The sequence below is a fragment of the Syngnathus acus genome, chromosome 21 (genome assembly GCF_901709675.1).
Source record: "Syngnathus acus chromosome 21, fSynAcu1.2, whole genome shotgun sequence".
Lineage (NCBI taxonomy): Eukaryota > Metazoa > Chordata > Actinopteri > Syngnathiformes > Syngnathidae > Syngnathus > Syngnathus acus.
The window spans coordinates 13229486-13248779 of NC_051105.1; the positions used below are offsets into that span (position 1 = coordinate 13229486).

A 19294-nucleotide genomic window follows, 5' to 3' on the forward strand; every position below is an offset into this window, starting at 1 on the left:
ATCTGACCAGAGCACCTTCTTCCACATGTTTGGTGTGTCTCCCAGGTGGCTTGTGGCAAACTTTAAACGAGACTTTTTATGGATATCTTTGAGAAATGGCTTTCTTCTTGCCACTCTTCCATAAAGGCCAGATTTGTGCAGTGCACGACTGATTGTTGTCCTATGGACAGACTCTCCCACCTCAGCTGTAGTTATCTGCAGTTCATCCAGAGTGATCATGGGCCTCTTGGCTGCATCTCTGATCAGTCTTCTCTTTGTTTGAGATGAAAGTTTGGAGGGACGGCCGGGTCTTGGTAGATTTGCAGTGGTCTGATACTCCTTCCATTTCAATATAATTGCTTGCACAGTGCTCCTTGAGATGTTTAAAGCTTGGGAAATCTTTTTGTATCCAAATCCGGCTTTAAACTTCTCCACAACAGTATCTCGGACCTGCCTGGTGTGTTCCTTTGTCTTCATGGTTCTCTCTGCGCTTTAAACAGAACCCTGAGACTATCAAAGAGCAGGTGCATTTATACGGAGACTTGATTACACACAGGTGCATTCTATTTATCATCATCAGTCATTTAGGACAACAATGGATCATTCAAAGATCCTCACTGAACTTCTGGAGTGAGTTTGCTGCACTGAAAGTAAAGGGGCCGAATAATATTGCACGCCCCACTTTTCAGTTTTTTATTTGTTAAAAAAGTTTAAATTATCCAATAAATTTCGTTCCACTTCACGATTGTGTCCCACTTGCAAATTCAATTGTTTTTATTATAAAGTCATTTTCCTTTGAATTTCAGTAGTTTTGTATCATTTTGAACACAAATTGCTGAATTTTTATAAATATTTTAAAACCGAAGACGATTCGTTCGGAGGAGCCAACTTCTTGCCTTGCCTCCTCTGAGGATTGCGTAATCACACGGCCGCCTAATGCAGTGGTCCCCAACCTTTTTTTGCGCCACGGACCATTTTAGACGTCTATTAGACGTCAAAATATATATTTAGGAAATTACAAAGGTTTGCAAAAGATCAAAATGGGTTGTGATGAACGAGACCAACAATCTATCTGAACCAGCCATGGTTGTTATTGCCATTGCATTCGCCTTGAACGCTTTGTGGTCGGAACTGGGAAAATCTGAGTGGGACCTCCACGTTAGGTCCTCAAATTTCTTACTGTCTTCAAATGTACACCTCGAGTACCTTGTCCTGTCACTTCTTGTCATTTTATTTTACTCTAATGCAGTTGTGCAGTTATTTTGGGGGGTCATTTAATGTATTTAATGTAATTGTCCAGATTTAGTCTAGAGACATATGAGGTCTTGATTGAGATGTCTAAATAAATCCAAGCTACGCTGTGTATTGGGACGTGAAGGCAGGTGGATGTGTGTGTTGTGAGCAAGTGTGTGTAGGAATGTGTATATGAGGATGTGTGTGTGTGAGAAGTTTTTTTTTTTTATGGCGCAGTCTTGCGCTGACGCTGCTCTTTTATCTCCTTTTCTCTTGACGCAGCGGCGACCCCTAGTGAGCGGTCATATCCCTTGTGCATGTCTGTCTGTCTGTCTGTCTGTCTGTCTGTCTGTCTCTCTCTCTCTCTCTCTCTCTCTCTCTCTCTCTCTCTCTCTCTCTCTCTACCTATCCATTTGATGAACGATCCATCGATGTATCTAAATGATTGACTTTTTAATCTTGCATGTTTTATATATTTCACACTTAATACTACATTTATTAATCTGTGTCCAATAAATGATAAGTTCAGAATGTTTTTCTCAATGTTGTTATTATGAGTGACATTTTAGCCTGCAAATAAAGCACAAAACATCGCCCTGACATTCGGCCAAACCAATCAGTTGACCCTGACCTCTATTGATCAACCGAATTTTGGTCTAAATTTAGACGAGATATCGAAGAGATGTCTAAGGTTCGCTAGGATGTGCATGTGTTGAATGAATACCAACATCCTTAAAAGTCTGTACTGATCAGATTCTTTTAGTCACTTTAAAAGTTGATAATAATACACCTAAACCTCGATTTGACGCGGATTTTGGGGTCCAGAATTTTGGAATCGCGTTAACCCCCAAAGTGCGTTGTATGGAAAGTCTTGTTTTTATAGAAAGGCATGTTTTTAGGCAACTGAAGGAGTTCTTTGTTGCGTTAATTTATGTCAGGCATGTTGTTGGGCAGCCGAAGGGGTCCGCCTACCGCCCGTGACCGTGAATGCTCCCCACACAGTCTGTTGACATTTATTTGGAGAAGCAATACGCCAATCAAAATATCAGGAGAATTGAGTAAGTAATTTTGATGCGATGTGAATTGGATGGAAGAAAGGATAAAGAAGCCACTTATTCTACTACTGTGTCCGGCCACGCTGTTTGACTTGTGTGTGACTGTGAATGAGGGGCTTCGGCGAACTTCCCCCTTTCCGAATAAAATACAATCCTAGCTATCCGTAACACTGTAATAAAGCATTCAGAAAGATCAAACAGCATAACTTCTTATTATCAAATGCTTTTAAAATGGTCTCAGAAGTTAATCAAATCCCTAGCACTAAGGTTTACGTGCTAGTTATTTAGCTTCATACGGTCCTTATATCGGGCGGCTCGGTGGGGCACTGGTTAGCACGTCCGCCTCACAGTTAGGAGGGTGCCGGTGATGGATTTTGAAATAGTAGTGTAAGGACCGTTAAATTGTGATGAATAGAGACAAATAACTGTAAAGTCAATAAAGGTGATTTTTACTTGTGTAACACAAACATAACCTAATAACACAATACAACATAAATTAGACCAGGGGTTACCAACATGGTGCCCGCGGGCACCAGGTCGCCCGTGAGGGCCGCATGAGTCGCCCGCAGGACTGTTAAATTAGCTCAAATAGCGGCACTTGTCAGCGAGCTGCATCTATTTATTTTACAGTCAAACCTCGGTTTCCGAACGTCCCGTTTCTCGAACAAATCGGAATTTGAACAAAAAATTCGAGATTTTTTTGCTTGGGTTGTTGAACAAAATTCAGAGGTCGAACCTCGCGAGATGACTTAGACTTAGACAAACTTTATTGTCATTTTGTCAACACTAGGTGTACACAAAACGAAATTTCGTTGCATACGGCTTTCAACAATGTAGTGGTATTGCGGCTGGTTAAAAGTGACATTCTATATAAAAATATGAAATAAGATAAGTATAAAGTACAAAGTGCAGCAGTGATAAAGTATGTAAACAGTGCAGGAGACAAAAACAGTATTTACAAGTGTGCAGAGGAATGCTACGTTTGAATGTTCAACAGTCTGACGACAGCAGGGAAAAAACTATTGCAGAACCTGGTGGACCTGCAGCGGATGCTGCGAAACCTCTTCCCAGAGGGCAGCAGGGAGAACAGTCCATGGTGGGGGTGTGATGGGTCACTGATAATATTACGGGCTCGGGACACGCAGCGCTGGGATGACAAGTCCTGAATGGAGGGAAGAGGAGCCCCGATGATTTTTCGTTTGAATGGAGCTTTCTCACCTTTGCCGTACGGCTGGCTACCGATGGAGAGGCTGAAGTTTGGGTCATTTCGAGCCTTGGCTTGGCCATACACAAAGTCCACAAAAAACGAAAACGGCCGTTGCTTCTGTGAGCCGTGAGGAACCGAGAAAACCCGACCGCGCGGCCCGGATGCCGACTGACTCCGTAGTTATTGTATTTTCGTTACTTTGAGGTTTGTATTAACCCCTAATCATGCCTCCAAAGAAAGCAGTAAAGCCATCCTAAAACACAAAGACGCTCCTAAAGCAATGCGACAGTGAGCGCCCAGTGCGCTGCGGTTGCGCGATCGGACCAAATTTAGCTCCCTGCGCACTGAGGTCCACTTAAATTTTGGAAAGTACATAAGGGCTTTAAAAATATTTTCTAAATTTCAGCGACGGCCCTGACACAATAATGCAACCAGCACGGTGCAGTTGCGCGGTCGGCGACGCGCTACGGTTGCGCGTTCGGCGGTGTGCTGCAGTTGCGCGATCGGACAAAATTAAGCTCCCTGCGCACTTAGGTCCACTTAAATTCTGGAAAGTACATCAAGATTTTAAAAATATTTTCTAAATTTCAGCGATGGCTCTGTCACAATAATGCGACCAGCACGGTGCAGTTGCGCGGTGGACGACGCGCTACGGTTGTGCGTTCGGCGGTGCGCTGCAGTTGCGCAATCGGACAAAAATGCGCAAATGAAAAAATGCTTTAAAAAAAAGCGTTTTTTTTTTTTAAGTCTTGGAACGGACTAAAAATTTTTCTATTATTTGTAATGGGAAAAATAGATTCGGAATTCGACCTATTCGCTTCTCGAACGGATTGTGGTCGAAAACCGAGGTTTGACTGTATTTTTGCTATTCTTGTTAAAATCACACTTACATGTGAACTGGAAATGACAATAATAACACATAGTGAAAGCTAAATTGAGCAAATTGGCTATTTCAGAAGTGTGTGTCAAACTGGTAGCCCTTTGCCCTAATCAGTACCCAGGAAGTAGCTCTCGGTTTAAGAAAGGTTGGTGACCCCTGAATTAGACTCTCGCGAGGAAGCTGTCAAACTTGAACATTGGGTGCGCGTGGATTCAAATGACTCTAAGGACTTATTAATGTCAACGTTTTGCAAAGAGTGCTATGATGTCAAACTTAACAGAACAATAAATATTCCTTGGCTGGAGGGCCCACTCCGTGAGTCGTCACCTTATCATGGTGGAGGGGTTTGCGTGCCCCTATGATCCTAGGAGCCATGTTGTCTGGGGCTTCATGCCCCAGGTAGGGTCACCCATGGCAAACGGGTCCTAGGTGAGGGGCCAGACAAAGCATGCCCCTTATGAAGAAAAACACAAGTGGATTTCATTTTCCCTCGCCCGGACGCGGGTCACCGAGGCCCCCCTCTGGAGCCAGGCCTGGAGGCGGGGCTCGAAGGCGAGCGTCTGGGGCCATGGGGCCCGGCCGGGAACAGCCCGAAAAGGAAACGTGGGTTCCTCTTCCCATGGGCTCACCACCTGTGGGAGGGGCCTAAGGGGTCGGGTGCAGTGTAAGCTGGGCGGCGGCCAAAGGCAGGGACCTTGGCGGTCCGATCCCCGACTGCAGAAGCTGGCTCTTGGGACATGGAATGTTGCTGGAAAGGAGCCTGAGCTGCTGTGCGAGGCAGAAAAGTTCCGACTAGACATAGTCGGACTTGCCGCCACACACAGTTTGGGTTCCGGTACAAGCCCTCTCGAGAGGGGCTGTACTCTCTTCCACTCTGGAGTTGCCCACGGTGAGAGGCGTCGAGCAGGTGTGGGTATACTTATTGCCCCCCCGGCTGGGCGCCTGCACATTGGGGTTCACCCCGGAGAACAAGAGGGTAGCCTCCCTCCGCCTTCGGGTGGGGGGACGGGTCCTGACTGTTGTTTGTGTCTATGCACCAAACGGCAGCTCAGAGTACCCACCCTTCTTGGAGTCCCTGGAGGAAGTGCTGGAGAGCGTTCCTTCTGGGGACTCCATCGTTCTACTGGGTGACTTCAATGCTCACGTGGGCAATGACAGTGAGACCTGGAAGGGCATGATTGGGAGGAACGGTCCCCCCGATCTGAACCCGAGCAGTGTTCTATTATTGGACTTCTGTGCTCGACACAGATTTTCTATAATGAACACCATGTTCAAACATAAGGGTGTCCATGTGTGCACTTGGCACCAGGACACCCTAGGCGGCAGTTCGATGATCGACTTTGTAGTCGTGTCATCGGATTAGCGGCAGCATGTTTTGGACACTCGGGCGAAGAGAGGGGTGGAGCTGGCAACTGATCACCACCTGGTGGTGGGTTGGCTCCGATGGTGGGGGAAGATGCCGGTCCGACCTGGCAGACCCAAACGCTCTGTGAGTGTCTGCTGGGAACATCTGGCAGAATCCCCTGTCAGGAAGCGCTTCAACTCCCACCTCCGGCAGAGCTTTTCCCACGTCCCAGGGGAGGCGGGGGACATTGAGTCCGAGTGGACCATGTTCCATGCCTCCATTGTTGAGGCGGCCGACCGGAGCTGTTGCCGTAAGGTCGTTGGTGCCTGTCGTGGCGGCAATTCCCGAACCCGCTGGTGGACACTGGTGGTAAGGTATGCCGTCAAGCTGAAGAAGGAGTCCTATCAGGCCGTTTTGGCCTGCGGGACTCCGGAGTTCTTAAAGGCTCTGGATGTTTTGGAGCTGTCATGGCTGACACACCTCTATAACATTGCGTGGACATCAGGGACAGTGCCTCTGGATTGGCAGACTGGGGTGGTGGTTCCCCTCTTTAAGAAGGGGGACCGGAGGGTGTGTTCCCATTACAGGGGAATCACACTCCTCAGCCTCCCTGATAAGGTCTATTCAGGAGTGCTGGAGAGGAGGGTCCGTTGGGAGGTCGAACCTCGGATTCAGGAGGAGCGGTGTGGCTTTCGTCCTGGCCGTGGAACAGTGGACCTGCTCTACACCCTCGGCAGGATCCTCGAGGGTGCATGGGAGTTCGCCCAACCAGTCCACATGTGTTTTGTGGACTTGGAGAAGGCGTTCGACCGTGTCCCTCGGGAGGTTCTGTGGAGGGTGCTTCGGGAGTACGGGGTGCTGAGCCAACTGATAAGGGCGGTTCGGTCCCTGTATCACCGATGCATGGGTTTGGTCCGCATTTCCGGCAGTAAGTTGGATTCGTTCCCAGTGAGGGTTGGACTCCGCCAAGGCTATCCTTTGTCACCGCAGTAATACGGTCTCTGTACCGGTCCGTCGTGGTGAAGAGAAAGCTGAGCCAAAAGGCAAAGCTCTCAATTTACCAGTCGATTTACGCTCCTACCCTCACCTATGGTCACGAGCTATGGGACGTGACCGAAAGAACGAGATCCCGGATACAAGCGGCCGAAATGAGTTTTCTCCGCAGGATGTCCGGGCTCTCCCTTAGAGATAGGGTGAGAAGCTCGGTCATCCGGGAGAGACTCGGAGTAAAGTCGCTACTCCTCCACGTTGAGAGGAGCCAGATGAGGTGGCTCGGGCATCTCATCAGGATGCCTCCTGGACGACTCCCTGGGGAGGTGTTCCGGGCATATCCCACCGGTAGGAGACCCCGGGGATGACCCAGGACGCGCTGGAGAGACTGTCTCTCAGCTGGCCTGGGAACGCCTTGGGATCCCCCGGGATGAGCTGGATGAAGTGGCTGGGGAGAAGGAAGTCTGGGAGTCCCTCCTAAAGCTGCTGCCCCTGCGACCCGACCCCGGATAAGCGGAAGAAGATGGATGGATGGATGGATGGATGGATGGATGGGGTTTGTGCAAGTGTACCACCTTTTCAGCGGTAAACTTTTGTATATCCCATCGCTCACCCTCCGTGCGTTGCATGACAGACAACCATTTGTGAAATTCTATTCTCTCTTAATAGGAATTAATACACAAAGCCGATCAATATAACACCGCTGCTTTCGTGCTTGGACCTATTCGTTATGTGTCTAGAAAGTTGATCATGTCATAAATGCATGATGCCCTGCTGCGAGGTTAGCGTGAAGCCTGGGAACGCGACCATGTCAAGTTGTTTCCGAGGATCCAGTTAACATGGGTGGGTATACACAAGGCATCAGATCAACGCGTACCCTCGCCGGGTAATTTAGTTTTGACTACATTGAAGATAATTTAATCCAGTTGCAGTGAGTATGCGATAGCACAGGAGTTAAGACGGTGCCAAGTGAGCTGTCCTTTATTTCTTTACGTCACGGGTTCAAATCCCGCAGATTTTTTAGTGTTTGCTATTTCTTGCAGCCAGTCAGAAATGTTAACGAGACGTTTCGTTCAACGTTTTTATTGCGAATTTGAACAGCAATCAGGCAAATTCCATGTCGCTTGTGACGAATCTGCAGTCGCGAAACACAAAACTGTGCAACTCGCTTTACCCTAACAGTCGTAACTCGAGACAGGGAGGAAGATACCGTAATTTTCGGACGATAAGTCGCGTTTTTTTCCATAGTTTGGGTGGGGGGGCGACTTATATTAAGGAGCGACTTATATGTGAATTCTTTCAAAAAAAAAAAAAAAAAAAAGGGGGGACCGCGATAAACAAACCGCGATGTAGCAAGGGATTACTTAATTTGAATTTCAAGTGATGTCAGCGGCGTGGCGCGGCGGTTGTTTACAAAAAAGACAAAGATTGATCACGGGATGACGAAGATGACGAAGGGCCCCACGTACTACCGGCATCATTAGCGGCTTTGTTTCCAAGTGACACGGAGGACGAAGAGTTTGAAGGATTTAAGGATTTGGAGTGACACAGAAGGTTTAAAAAACTATTATGGCTTTTACGCACGCCCGGTCCTACTCTACGGAGCTCTCTTTCACCTCCGTGGATAGAAGTCGGGGGCCGGTGCTCGGCCGGGTGGCTGTCCGGGGACGGTGGATGGGGCTCGGTCATGGCTTTTACGCACGCCCGGTCCTATTCTATGGATCTCTCTTCCACCTCCGTGGCTGGAAGTCCACGACGCCACACGCCTGGAAGTTTGTTTTGTTAAATAAAGAGCCGTTTACCAAACCCACGTCTTTCCTTGTACTTTGTTAACGCTACAATATAGTTACGTATATAGTAGATTGATTGATTGATTGATTGAATATTTATTGATCCCCAGGGGTGGGGAAATTCAGGCCCCAGCAGTATCCCCATACCACAGAGTGGGTACACAAAAGACACACAGATGGCATAAGTGCAACTCAACAGGCTCTCATAAGGCTGCCACACAACGGCGCCACAAAGAAAGTCAGAAAGTGCTCAAGATAAAAGCCATCAAAGCAAATCAAAGCTAAAAGACAAAGGAAAAAAAGTAACAGCGGCCAACCAGCACCCCACAATACAAGAGAACACCCCAAAACACACAAAATAGCCTCCACGGGGTCCATAGACAGGTGTAAGGGCAGCCCAGTTCAACGGCGCCCAATGGACCGTGGTCGTGAATCGGTGAAAACATCACAAAGCAGGCAAAGATCTGTGGAATAACGACAAGGCTGACGTCAGGGCGCACGCGCGGCGTTGTTGACAAAGGACGAGGAATTTGATCGATGGATTTAATAATTTGGAGTGACACAGATGGTTTGATAATATGATTGCTTATATAATAGTTATTTGATATATAATTTATATATTGTTATATGGGCCTGTGGAATATTTTGAAGTGCAAGCGCCGTCAGCGGCGCGCACCCATTGTTGACATAAAGGACGATCGATGGATTTAATGAATTGGAGTGACACAGATGGTTTTATAAACGTGTTATTTATGTAATAGTTTTTGAATAACTCTGAATGTTACGTCAGGCCCGTTCTCAGCTCTTCGTTTGTGTTTATGTCACGTTAGCATACCTATCGTTTAGCCTGTTGTTGCTCGTTCATGTCTGTTCTTGGTGTTGGATTCTGTCGAATAAATTTCCCCCCAAAATGCGACTTATGCTCCGGAGCGACTTATATATGTTTTTTTTCACGTTATTGTGCATTTTATGGCTAATGCGACCTATATTCCGGAGCGACTTTTAGTCCGAAAATTACGGTAATATGGGAGCAAGTTGTCATGTAACACCAGTTCGATTCCACCTCCGACCCTCCCTGTGTGGAGTTTGCATGTTCTCCCCGTGCCCGCGTGGGTTTTCTCCGGGCACTCCGGTTTCCTCCCACATCCCAAAAACATGCTTAGTAGGCCTAGTGGTAGAGTGTCCGCCCTGAGACTGGAAGGTTGTGGGTTCAAACCCCGGCCGGGTCATACCAAAGACTATAAAAATGGGACCCATTGCCTCCCTGCTTGGCACTCAGCATTAAGGGTTGGAATTGGGGGGTTAGATCACCAACTGATTCCCGAGCGCGACACCGCTGCTGCTCACTGCTCCCCTCTCCCCCAGGGGATGGATTAAAATCACACGGGGATGGGTTAAATGCAGAGGACAAATTTCACCACACCCAGATGTGTGTGTGACGATCATTGGGACTTTAACTTTAACTTTTGGCGCTACTTACGTCACATCATTTGCCTACTCATTTGCCTAACCAGCAAAAGTTTTCGCCAGCATGGCGAATGTTTTAGAGAAAAAAGACTAGGATCGTGCCAGGGAAATAGACAAGTCGAACGGGATCAAGAGCTGCTTAAGATGGGCATGGCTCGAGAGCAGCGTCATCTTACAACTCGGAACACAGTCCGTAACCACCTGCCTGATGGAACATATCCGTAAATTAGATGTCCCGGGGAAGGTTTTGTGCATTCTTTGTCAAGATGTGATAAGCTATGGAGATCGCGGCGCTAGGGACATTAAGGAGCACATCGAAACAAAAAACACAAAGGTACGTTTTTACTTTTACAAGAATGTGGGTTTAGAAAGTAACATGTTACATGTAAGCTAATGTTAGGCTATTGTCACAATATCATTCAAGAATAAATCTTCAATTCTCCATTCTCCATTCTCATCGCTGTTAATACTGACATCTAAAAACAACGTTCACTGAAAAACTGTTCATGTGACGAAAACACAATGTGGCAATAGCTAATCTGTTTTAAGGCAGGTCACGCAAAGTGAAGTTAAGTATAAATGATATAGTTTGGGCTTTTGGACTGGATCAGACTGGTCCTAATTAAAAAAAACACATACCGATCCAGGTATTTTGGCCTGAATCAGATTCAATATCGATCCATCGGATCAGACCATCCCTGTTTCTTATGTACGCCAACGTCTGACACGTGTACTTTTTTTTTTTTTTATGATTTTAAATTAATTTTGGTGTTAAAATAGGCCTCTGATACTTGTGGTGCTGCTTTGTCATCATATCAGGGTTTAAAATGGAAATTTCATATAAATGTCTGCCAATATTTAATCATGTCCTTCCATCCCTATGCTTGAAAATATTGACTTCTTTCAGCAGATTGACATGAGTAAAATATGTATATCCTTGTCTCTTCAAACACTGACATCATTTTGAGGCATGTCCTCCCAGATAATTTGATATGCTTGGAAATGCTTTCTTACTGACACTTTTTCTCACTCCACAGATACCCAACTGTAAACTGCAAGAGGAGTATGGCGACTGTAAGTTCAGTGCTTGTATTATTTTCATGACATTTAATAGGTACAACTAGGTGCAGAGGTGTTTGGACGATTGCAATGTTTTTTTATTTTGACCTTTATACACCACCACATGGATTTCAAGATTCAAGAGTTTTGAACAAAACATAAGATTGTCATCTCAAATGTAAGAGACTGCACAAAACTACAGCATTTTTGACTTTTGAATTGTTATTTTATGAAAATTGCCTAAGATTTCAGAGAGGCCTAAAAAATTATTTGACATTACAGTTGTACTGGGCCCGGCAAAATGATCTGACACATTTGCAGGTTTATTAAAATGTGTTAGAGTGGTGCTCACTCTAACTTATTTTGCAAGAACCACACGGGAGACAGTATGCCCTTTTAAACACCTGCAAGTGGAGAGTCATTCACAGCGACGATCGAATGAGGTCTGGCTCAGGCCTCTTGCAAGAGCATATTTATTGAGAACAAGCAGGGTGGGGGTGACATTGGACATGTTTGGTGGTCACCTCAGCAACTGGTTAATCAGTGCGGAGGGTCCCAGCTCATTGTTTTACAAGGTCGTGGAAACAGAAACTAGTGGAGCATTTTAGATGACTAACTAAGCAAGAATGTTTCCACACCATTTGGAAAGTTTCAACAACTGAATGGTTAAACTTTTCAGAGTCAAGGAAAGGTAAAAGGTTGAAACAAAGTTAATAATTCTAGTCTACATTCCAACATAATCATATGATCAAGATAATCTGTAAACCCGAACAAAATGCAAATAAATTAAAGAAACAAAAACGTTTTTTTTTTATTTTCGAAAAGTACATATAATGCCATCTTGTTTTGTTTCGTTTCATTTCTTTTTCGTGTTCGAGTAATGTTATTTTGTTTCGTTTCAGTTGCTAACATGAATTGGACCGGTGAGCATCGCGCTTTCATTGTGGAAACGTTTATCAAGAACGAATCTGTAACTGCAACACAACGAGCGTTCCGTTTGCGCTTCAGACTTGGTAGACATGATCCCGTACCTACTAGAAATACAATCTTGTTATGGGTTACTAACTTTAGAACCAGTGGATTAGCATTGAAACAAAAATCAATTGGCCTACCTCGTACCGCCAGAACTCCAGAAAATAACATTATTCGACAACAAAACGAAAATGAAATGAAACAAAACAAAACAAAAGGGCATTATATATACTTTTTGAAAAAAAAAAGTTTTCTTAATTTATTTGCATTTTATTAAACCTACAAATGTGTCAGATCATTCTGGTGGACCCTGTGCTCCATTATGGAAAAAATATTAATCCGATTATTTTGGTAATAATTGAAATCACAATTATTAAAACGATAATTATTTTTTGCAACACAAGAAAATATAATGTAAAAAAATGTTAAGGCAAATAAATTCCTTTGAAACACTTTATATACACACACACGCACACACACACATACACACACACACACACACACACGTTATTACACATAGGTTCCCTTTTGACCAAACACAATTTTAAAATACTTTATTTTAAAGTAAAAAAAAGTGTAAATTTATAAATTCAACAAAGGTTTTTTTAAACATAGTACAACATATAAACATAATACATTGAATATCAACATTATGTATTAATAATATTTTTTAATTTAGATCAATTGCACAGCCCTAGTTGTACTCCAAAGTACAAAAAATATAATCATGAGAACACTGCACACTTCCAAATCAAAAAATGAAGAAGAAAATACAGTCTCCCATATTTGGATATACTGAAGCGAGAATGAGAAAGGGAATGATAGCACTCCCAGCCCCCTCGCTGGAAGTCCGGTGCTCCAAATTTTCAATTTTGACAAGCCAACCTCTGGGGGTTGTCTCAAAAGTTTGTAATCCAAAATTGATGTACACGGGCTGGGTGATTGGCAGCAGCATGACGCACATAGGCCAGCTGATTGGCAGCGGGATGTACGGCACTGAACGGTGGGTGGCCGCCACGGGCAAGTCCAGAGGAGATGATGCTTGCCTCATCAGCGTCATCAAACACGGTCAGTTGCGGGTAGAAAGCTTCCTAGTAATGGGGCCGGCCGATGCGCCAGCAAGTCCTGCAAACACCGACGGCGGCAGCGAGAGAGCTTCCCAGCAACGTAGCTGGCCAATGAGACTGGCAAGTCTGGCGAAGAACGTGCTGCTGGCCGCCCCTCACTGGCATCAGTGAATGAGGTCGTTGTCAGGGAGTGAGCTCTGGCTACTGATTGATGACGGGGTGTCTGCGACACAGAGCCCCCATGTCTGGCTGTTAAGAAGCTGAAATGGTTTTGCTAATGTTGTCTTTCAGATTTTCACAAGTTAAAGTGAACAAGAGTAGTAATGTGAATATGAATTTTGGTGGCAAATCACCATTTCAAACACTTGATGACAGCAGAATGTGACAAGCCAAGCTGGGAAACAATACGTATTGCAATGCTTGCCAGGACAAAGACAGGCTGAGATTGGAAAAAAACCATGAAGCGAACTCCAAAAGCGGGTGGACCATTGACAGTGGCAAATTGGCATTTTAAAGACTTGGTAAAAACAGAATGGACAAGCCAAGCCAGTAAACAATACGTATTGCATTGCTTGTCTGCCTGCCTTAGGTGACATCGACAGGCTGAGTTTGAAAAGAAAAAAAGAAGAAGCAAACTCCAAAAGGGTGTGGACCAGTTTGTCGTAAATCTTGTCTTCAAAAAGCCTTTAAATCTTCTGTAAATCTAATAAACTTCCTTTTACTTCTTAAATATCACTGCGTTCATCTGCTCTATGGTATATTTAACTGAAATTGCTGATCTGTACAACCCATCCATCCATCCAGCCAGCCATCATCTGAACCGCTTATCCCGCTGTGTAAATAATCATTTTAAATTTAATGCTGGACTTGGACAACGCAATCTCACTCAAATTTCGTCTAAACATTCTCCCATGGGAAATAACTTGGATTAACCTACTAGAATGAATCTCATTTAAAGAAATGACATGTTTTGTCAAGCAGGTAAACAAACTCGCCTCTGTGTTACTAAAAGAAAGTATCTTAAAGAATGTACTAAGTGAAGACTGTATGAACATTTACCGAAGATTGAATCTCGGTTTTATGAATACAGTAATCCCTCGCTACATCGCGGTTCATTTATCGTTGTTTCACTACATCGCAGATTTTTTCCCCAAATGAAAAGAAATCTAAATTCAAAATAAAACTTCTAAATTGAGGAATTATGGCACAAAAGTTGCCCACACGCCAGCAGAAGGCAGGGAGTGCTCACACAATTGCAGTGTGTACACTTGTACCTTTTTATAAAAAAAAAAATGGTTATAACAATAAGAGTTCTAAAAACATATTTACAGTGTTGTACCTTGTTATAGAAAAATTGTTAGAATAATAAGAGTTCTAAAAACATATTTACAGTGTTGAACTTTGTTATAGAATTTGTTTTATAATAAGAGTTCTAAAACCATATTTACAGTATGTACACTTGTACCTTGTTATAAAAAATTGTTATAATAATAAAAGCTGTTCTAAAAAAATATTTACAGTATGTTGAGAATTCTCCATTTTATTTATGTTATTCAGCCGTGCTTTGATTTGGGATTTGTAGGGTGCTTTATTTTGAAGGCCGTTTTCAGGCGATACCACTTCCTGTTTCACGTTCGTGTACATATGTCGATTACAGTGGTACAGCAGTCATTGACGATGTAAGTGGGTCTCCTAACAAGTGACAAATGAACGATCACGTGTCTAACCTTTAGGACAATTTAGTATTGCTCCAAATGTTCGTTTACATTCCTTTAGAGGTCCGTTTTCGCGTGTTGGCATGATCGCGAATTAGGATCTTTCCGCTAACTCGTTAGCCTGCCCAGTACTTCTTAACGTGTGTGTTATTCACCTACAGTCACATCTACATGTTACACGCACACACGTATAGTATTTATATTTTCAATATTTATACAACATTTTCTGTGTTATTTATACTATTAATATATTATATGTTTGAAACAATTATTTAATGTTCTAATAATAGAATATCCACTTAAATTGTTTCATATACATTTATTGACACACAAAAAATGTACAGATAAGAGGGTGACTCTACTTCGCAGATTTCACTTATCGCGGGTGGTTTTTGGAACCAATTATCCGCGATAAACGAGGGATTACTGTATTAGATAACTTTCTGCAAAAGGGCTACGAGTTAATGACCACATTAGAGACCATAATCTTAACATGATTGGTCTTTGTGAGACCTGGTTAAAACTTAATGAGTGCCGCTGCCGCTTAATGAGGCCTCGCCTCCAAACTTTGTGAGCGCTCATGTCGCATGTCCTCGCAAGAAGGGTGGGAGTGTCGCCCGTAATTTCCTAATCTGATCTCAGACTTATTCCTCGCTTGAATAATGCATTTGAAACAAAAGACGTTTTGTAAAACTTGCTCCACAGATGATAGAGGTGTTTTGATTGATGACTTGTTGACTCATCAGCTTCAAACTGCACTCTGGTGAATGATGCCTTCCTCTTACTATCATGTTGCGAAACATCCATCTAGCCATCATCTGAACCGCTTATCCTCATGCTCGTCGAGGACGTGCTGGAGTCTATCCCAGCTGATTTACGGGCAGTCGACAGGGGACACCCTGAACTGGTTGCCAGTAGGGCACACAGACAACCATTTGCCTACTAGCTGTGTTTTCGTGGTGTGTCAGCTCCCCTTAAAACATTAAGGAGAATACTGTACACAAGTGGACTGAGCTGGCAAAGAAAGCTCAGCGCCGCCTGTACTTCCTGCGGAAACTCAGGCGAGACTCCGGCCGTCATGGCTACATTCTACCGTGGCACCATTGAGAGCGTCCTCTCCAGTTGTATCGCTGTCTGGGGTGGTAGCTGCACTGACTACAACATGAAGGCCCTGCAGCGCATAGTGAACACGGCTGGTAAGATTATTGGTGCTTCACTCCCCTCCCTGAAGGACATTTACACCTCCCATCTCACCCGCAAGGCGACCACGATTGTGAGTGTTGTGAGTCACCCCCTTCACTCTTTGTTCGATCTTCTGCCCTCTGGGAAGAGGTACAGGAGCCTGCGCTCCCGCACCACCAGACTCACCAACAGCTTCATTCTCCAGGCTGTTAGGATCCTGAACTCTCTCGCCCCTTCTGCGTAGCGTCCTGTACTTTTGCGCTATATTCTGACTGTCTGCTGTATGCACACTTGCTCCATTTTTGCTCCTCTTATTTATTGTTATTTGTTTATTTATTATTTATTCATCACTCTTATTTATTCATTGTTTGTGCCTTCTTGTTTTTATTTTTTTTGTGTTTACTTGTATGTATATTGTGTACTATGTCTTGTCACCGTGGGATAGTGGGAACGTTATTTCGATTTCTTTGTGTGTCTTGGCATGTGAAGAAATTGACAATAAAGCAGACTTTGACTTTGACTGAACATACACAGAACATTTTATACACACACGTATATTCATTAAAGGCGTTACACCCTCACACAACAACTTCGTGATTTGGCCGAGAAGGTGCCAAGTCGGTGTCAACTCCCTTTAGGACATCTGCTATAGTCTCGGTGCTTGGTAATTTTTTGAAAAGCCTCTGGTGTTTTATATGTGTTTGTTTGCAACTAACATAAACTAGGTGTGCTTATTCGATCAGGTGTTGTACAGTAAAACCAGGCTGGCAACCTATCTCCCTGGGATTAATGGTCTGGTGCAGCACATTGCCAGCACCATGGGTTACTCTACTATTGGATCCTATGGCTCTGGTGATCCCCATGCTGCAGTACCTACATCCATAAATGGTATGGCTTGCCATTTTCTCTTTCACATTTTAAATCGGGAGAAAATTAAAAGGCCGCTGTATTGACTAAGTGCTTTTTGTTCAGAATTTGAGCAAATTTCTGGACCAGATTTAAAAAATACTGTTATACTACTGAAATACTGCTTGTTTATTTACAGTTGCAGTTGCTTTCTGTTTCAGGACCTCTTAGATTGCAGCATGATGAGACCATGAGTCCTTCTAATGTCAAAGACCACCTCTACTGCATGCCTGGTAGTGCAGGGTTTGAATGTAATTTGAAGGTTTCAGAACAAAAGAGGATTCTGACAAAAAAGATGATCCCTGATCCGCTGCATACCCCATCGAGACCTGAGAGATGTATCTCTGGACTGCTTATCAAAGATTTTTTTGTAAGTATAGCACAGTGGTGGTCGGTTTGGGGTTCAGTGTGTTATGGGGCAGTAGGGTGTGTAGAGTGTGGGGCTTTGGGCGTTTTGTTATATCATCGGCCCCCCCAGACCCCCAGCTACTTTTCAGTGTTTTTTTCACATTTGCCATTCTCATCCCTTAATGGATTATCTGACAGTGGCAAAGATGGTGCTCTCTGGGATGTTTTCACTTCCTCCTTTGCACAATCCAAGGCAGATTTTACTGGGTTTGTCTGCCTCACTTCCTCTATGACATTGTAGGGATTCATCCATCCATCCATTTTCTGTACCGCTTTGTCCCCACGGGGGTCGCGGGCGTGTTGGAGCCTATCCCAGCGGTCATCGGGCAGTAGGCGGGGGAAACCCTGAACCGGTTGCCAGCCAATCGCATGTGTTTCTTTCTGGTCTGACATATTTGTATTTTTTTAGCCGAGGTAGCATTTACTTGCGCAGCAAAGTTTTTGATAGATTAAAAGATGTCAACGGCAGAAGACTTGTCCTACATACATAACACGTAACAAAATAAATCCCCTCACAATATTTATGAACATGTCTTGTACAAGCACTGCAGTCAAGTTAACCAGTAAGCTAATGCTCGGGTTAGCGAGAAGCTAACGAATGCATTTAACACATTATTGTGTTCCCCAAGAATAATACTGCACATTCATTGCAATTCATCTGATACAACTACCGTATTTTTTGCAACATAAGGCACACCTAAAAGCCTTCAATTTTCTCAGAAAACGAATGTGCACCTTTTGATAAGGTGTGCCTTTTGTGTGGACCAAATTCCAAAATCTGTAAAGTTGTTTTGTGTGGTTTCTGTAATGTACAGGCGAAATATGAAGACCCGATGAACCAATCAGAGGACATTATGTTTTACATAGATCAGGGCAGAAAAACAATCAGAGGATTTGACTTAACACGTAGAGGAGTACATACAGTGCCTTGCGAAAGTATTCGGCCCCCTTGAACTTTTCAACATTTCGCCACATTTCAGGCTTCAAACATGAAGATATAAAATTTACATTTTTTGTCAAGAATCAACAACAAGTGGGACACAATCGTGAAGTGGAACGGAATTTATTGGATAATTTAAACTTTTTTAACAAATAAAAAACTGAAAAGTGGGGCGTGCAATATTATTCGGCCCCCTTGCGCTAATACTTTGTAGCGCCACCTTTTGCTGAAATTACAGCTGCAAGTCGCTTGGGGTATGTCTCTATCAGTTTTGCACATCGAGAGACTGGAATTCTTGCCCATTCTTCCTTGCAAAACAGCTCGAACTCAGTGAGGTTGGATGGAGAGCGTTTGTGAACAGCAGTCTTCAGCTCTTTCCACAGATTCTCGATTGGATTCAGGTCTGGACTTTGACTTGGCCATTCTAACACCTGGATACGTCTATTTGTGAACCATTCCATTGTAGATTTGGCTTCATGTTTTGGATCATTGTCCTGTTGGAAGATAAATCTCCGTCCCAGTCTCAGGTCTTTTGCAGACTCCAACAGGTTTTCTTCCAGAATGGTCCTGTATTTGGCTCCATCCATCTTCCCATCAATTTTAGCCATCTTCCCTGTCCCTGCTGAAGAAAAGCAGGCCCAAACCATGATGCTGCCACCACCATGTTTGACAGTGGGGATGGTGTGTTCAGGGTGATGAGCTGTGTTGCTTTTACGCCAAACATATCGTTTTGCATTGTGGCCAAAAAGTTCGATTTTGGTTTCATCTGACCAGAGCACCTTCTTCCACATGTTAGGTGTGTCTCGCAGGTGGCTTGTGGCAAACTTTAATCGAGACTTTTTATGGATATCTTTGAGAAATGGCTTTCTTCTTGCCACTCTTCCATAAAGGCCAGATTTGTGCAGTGCACGACTGATTGTTGTCCTATGGACAGACTCTCCCACCTCAGCTGTAGTTATCTGCAGTTCATCCAGAGTGATCATGGGCCTCTTGGCTGCATCTCTGATCAGTCTTCTCCTTGTTTGAGATGGAAGTTTGGAGGGACGGTTGGGTCTTGGTAGATTTGCAGTGGTCTGATACTCCTTCCATTTCAATATAA

General features: G+C 44.1%; 1 protein-coding gene across 5 annotated transcripts in view; it reads left to right on the top strand.

Annotated features, from left to right (window-relative positions):
- The first annotated feature begins 2145 nt into the window (after positions 1-2145).
- Positions 2146-19294, top strand: part of mmadhcb (metabolism of cobalamin associated Db) — a 40357-nt gene continuing 23208 nt past the window's right edge. The window contains exons 1-4 of one of the 5 annotated variants that reach the window (XM_037280671.1): positions 2146-2270; positions 10984-11020; positions 16667-16829; positions 17009-17217. In XM_037280671.1, the coding sequence (XP_037136566.1) occupies positions 2200-2270; positions 10984-11020; positions 16667-16829; positions 17009-17217 (480 nt within the window). In that variant the 5' untranslated portion in view covers positions 2146-2199. Of the gene's footprint in view, positions 2275-10983; positions 11021-16666; positions 16830-17008; positions 17218-19294 lie in introns of all 5 variants that reach the window. The other 4 variants (XM_037280672.1, XM_037280669.1, XM_037280668.1 and 1 more) reach the window with 4 other exon arrangements.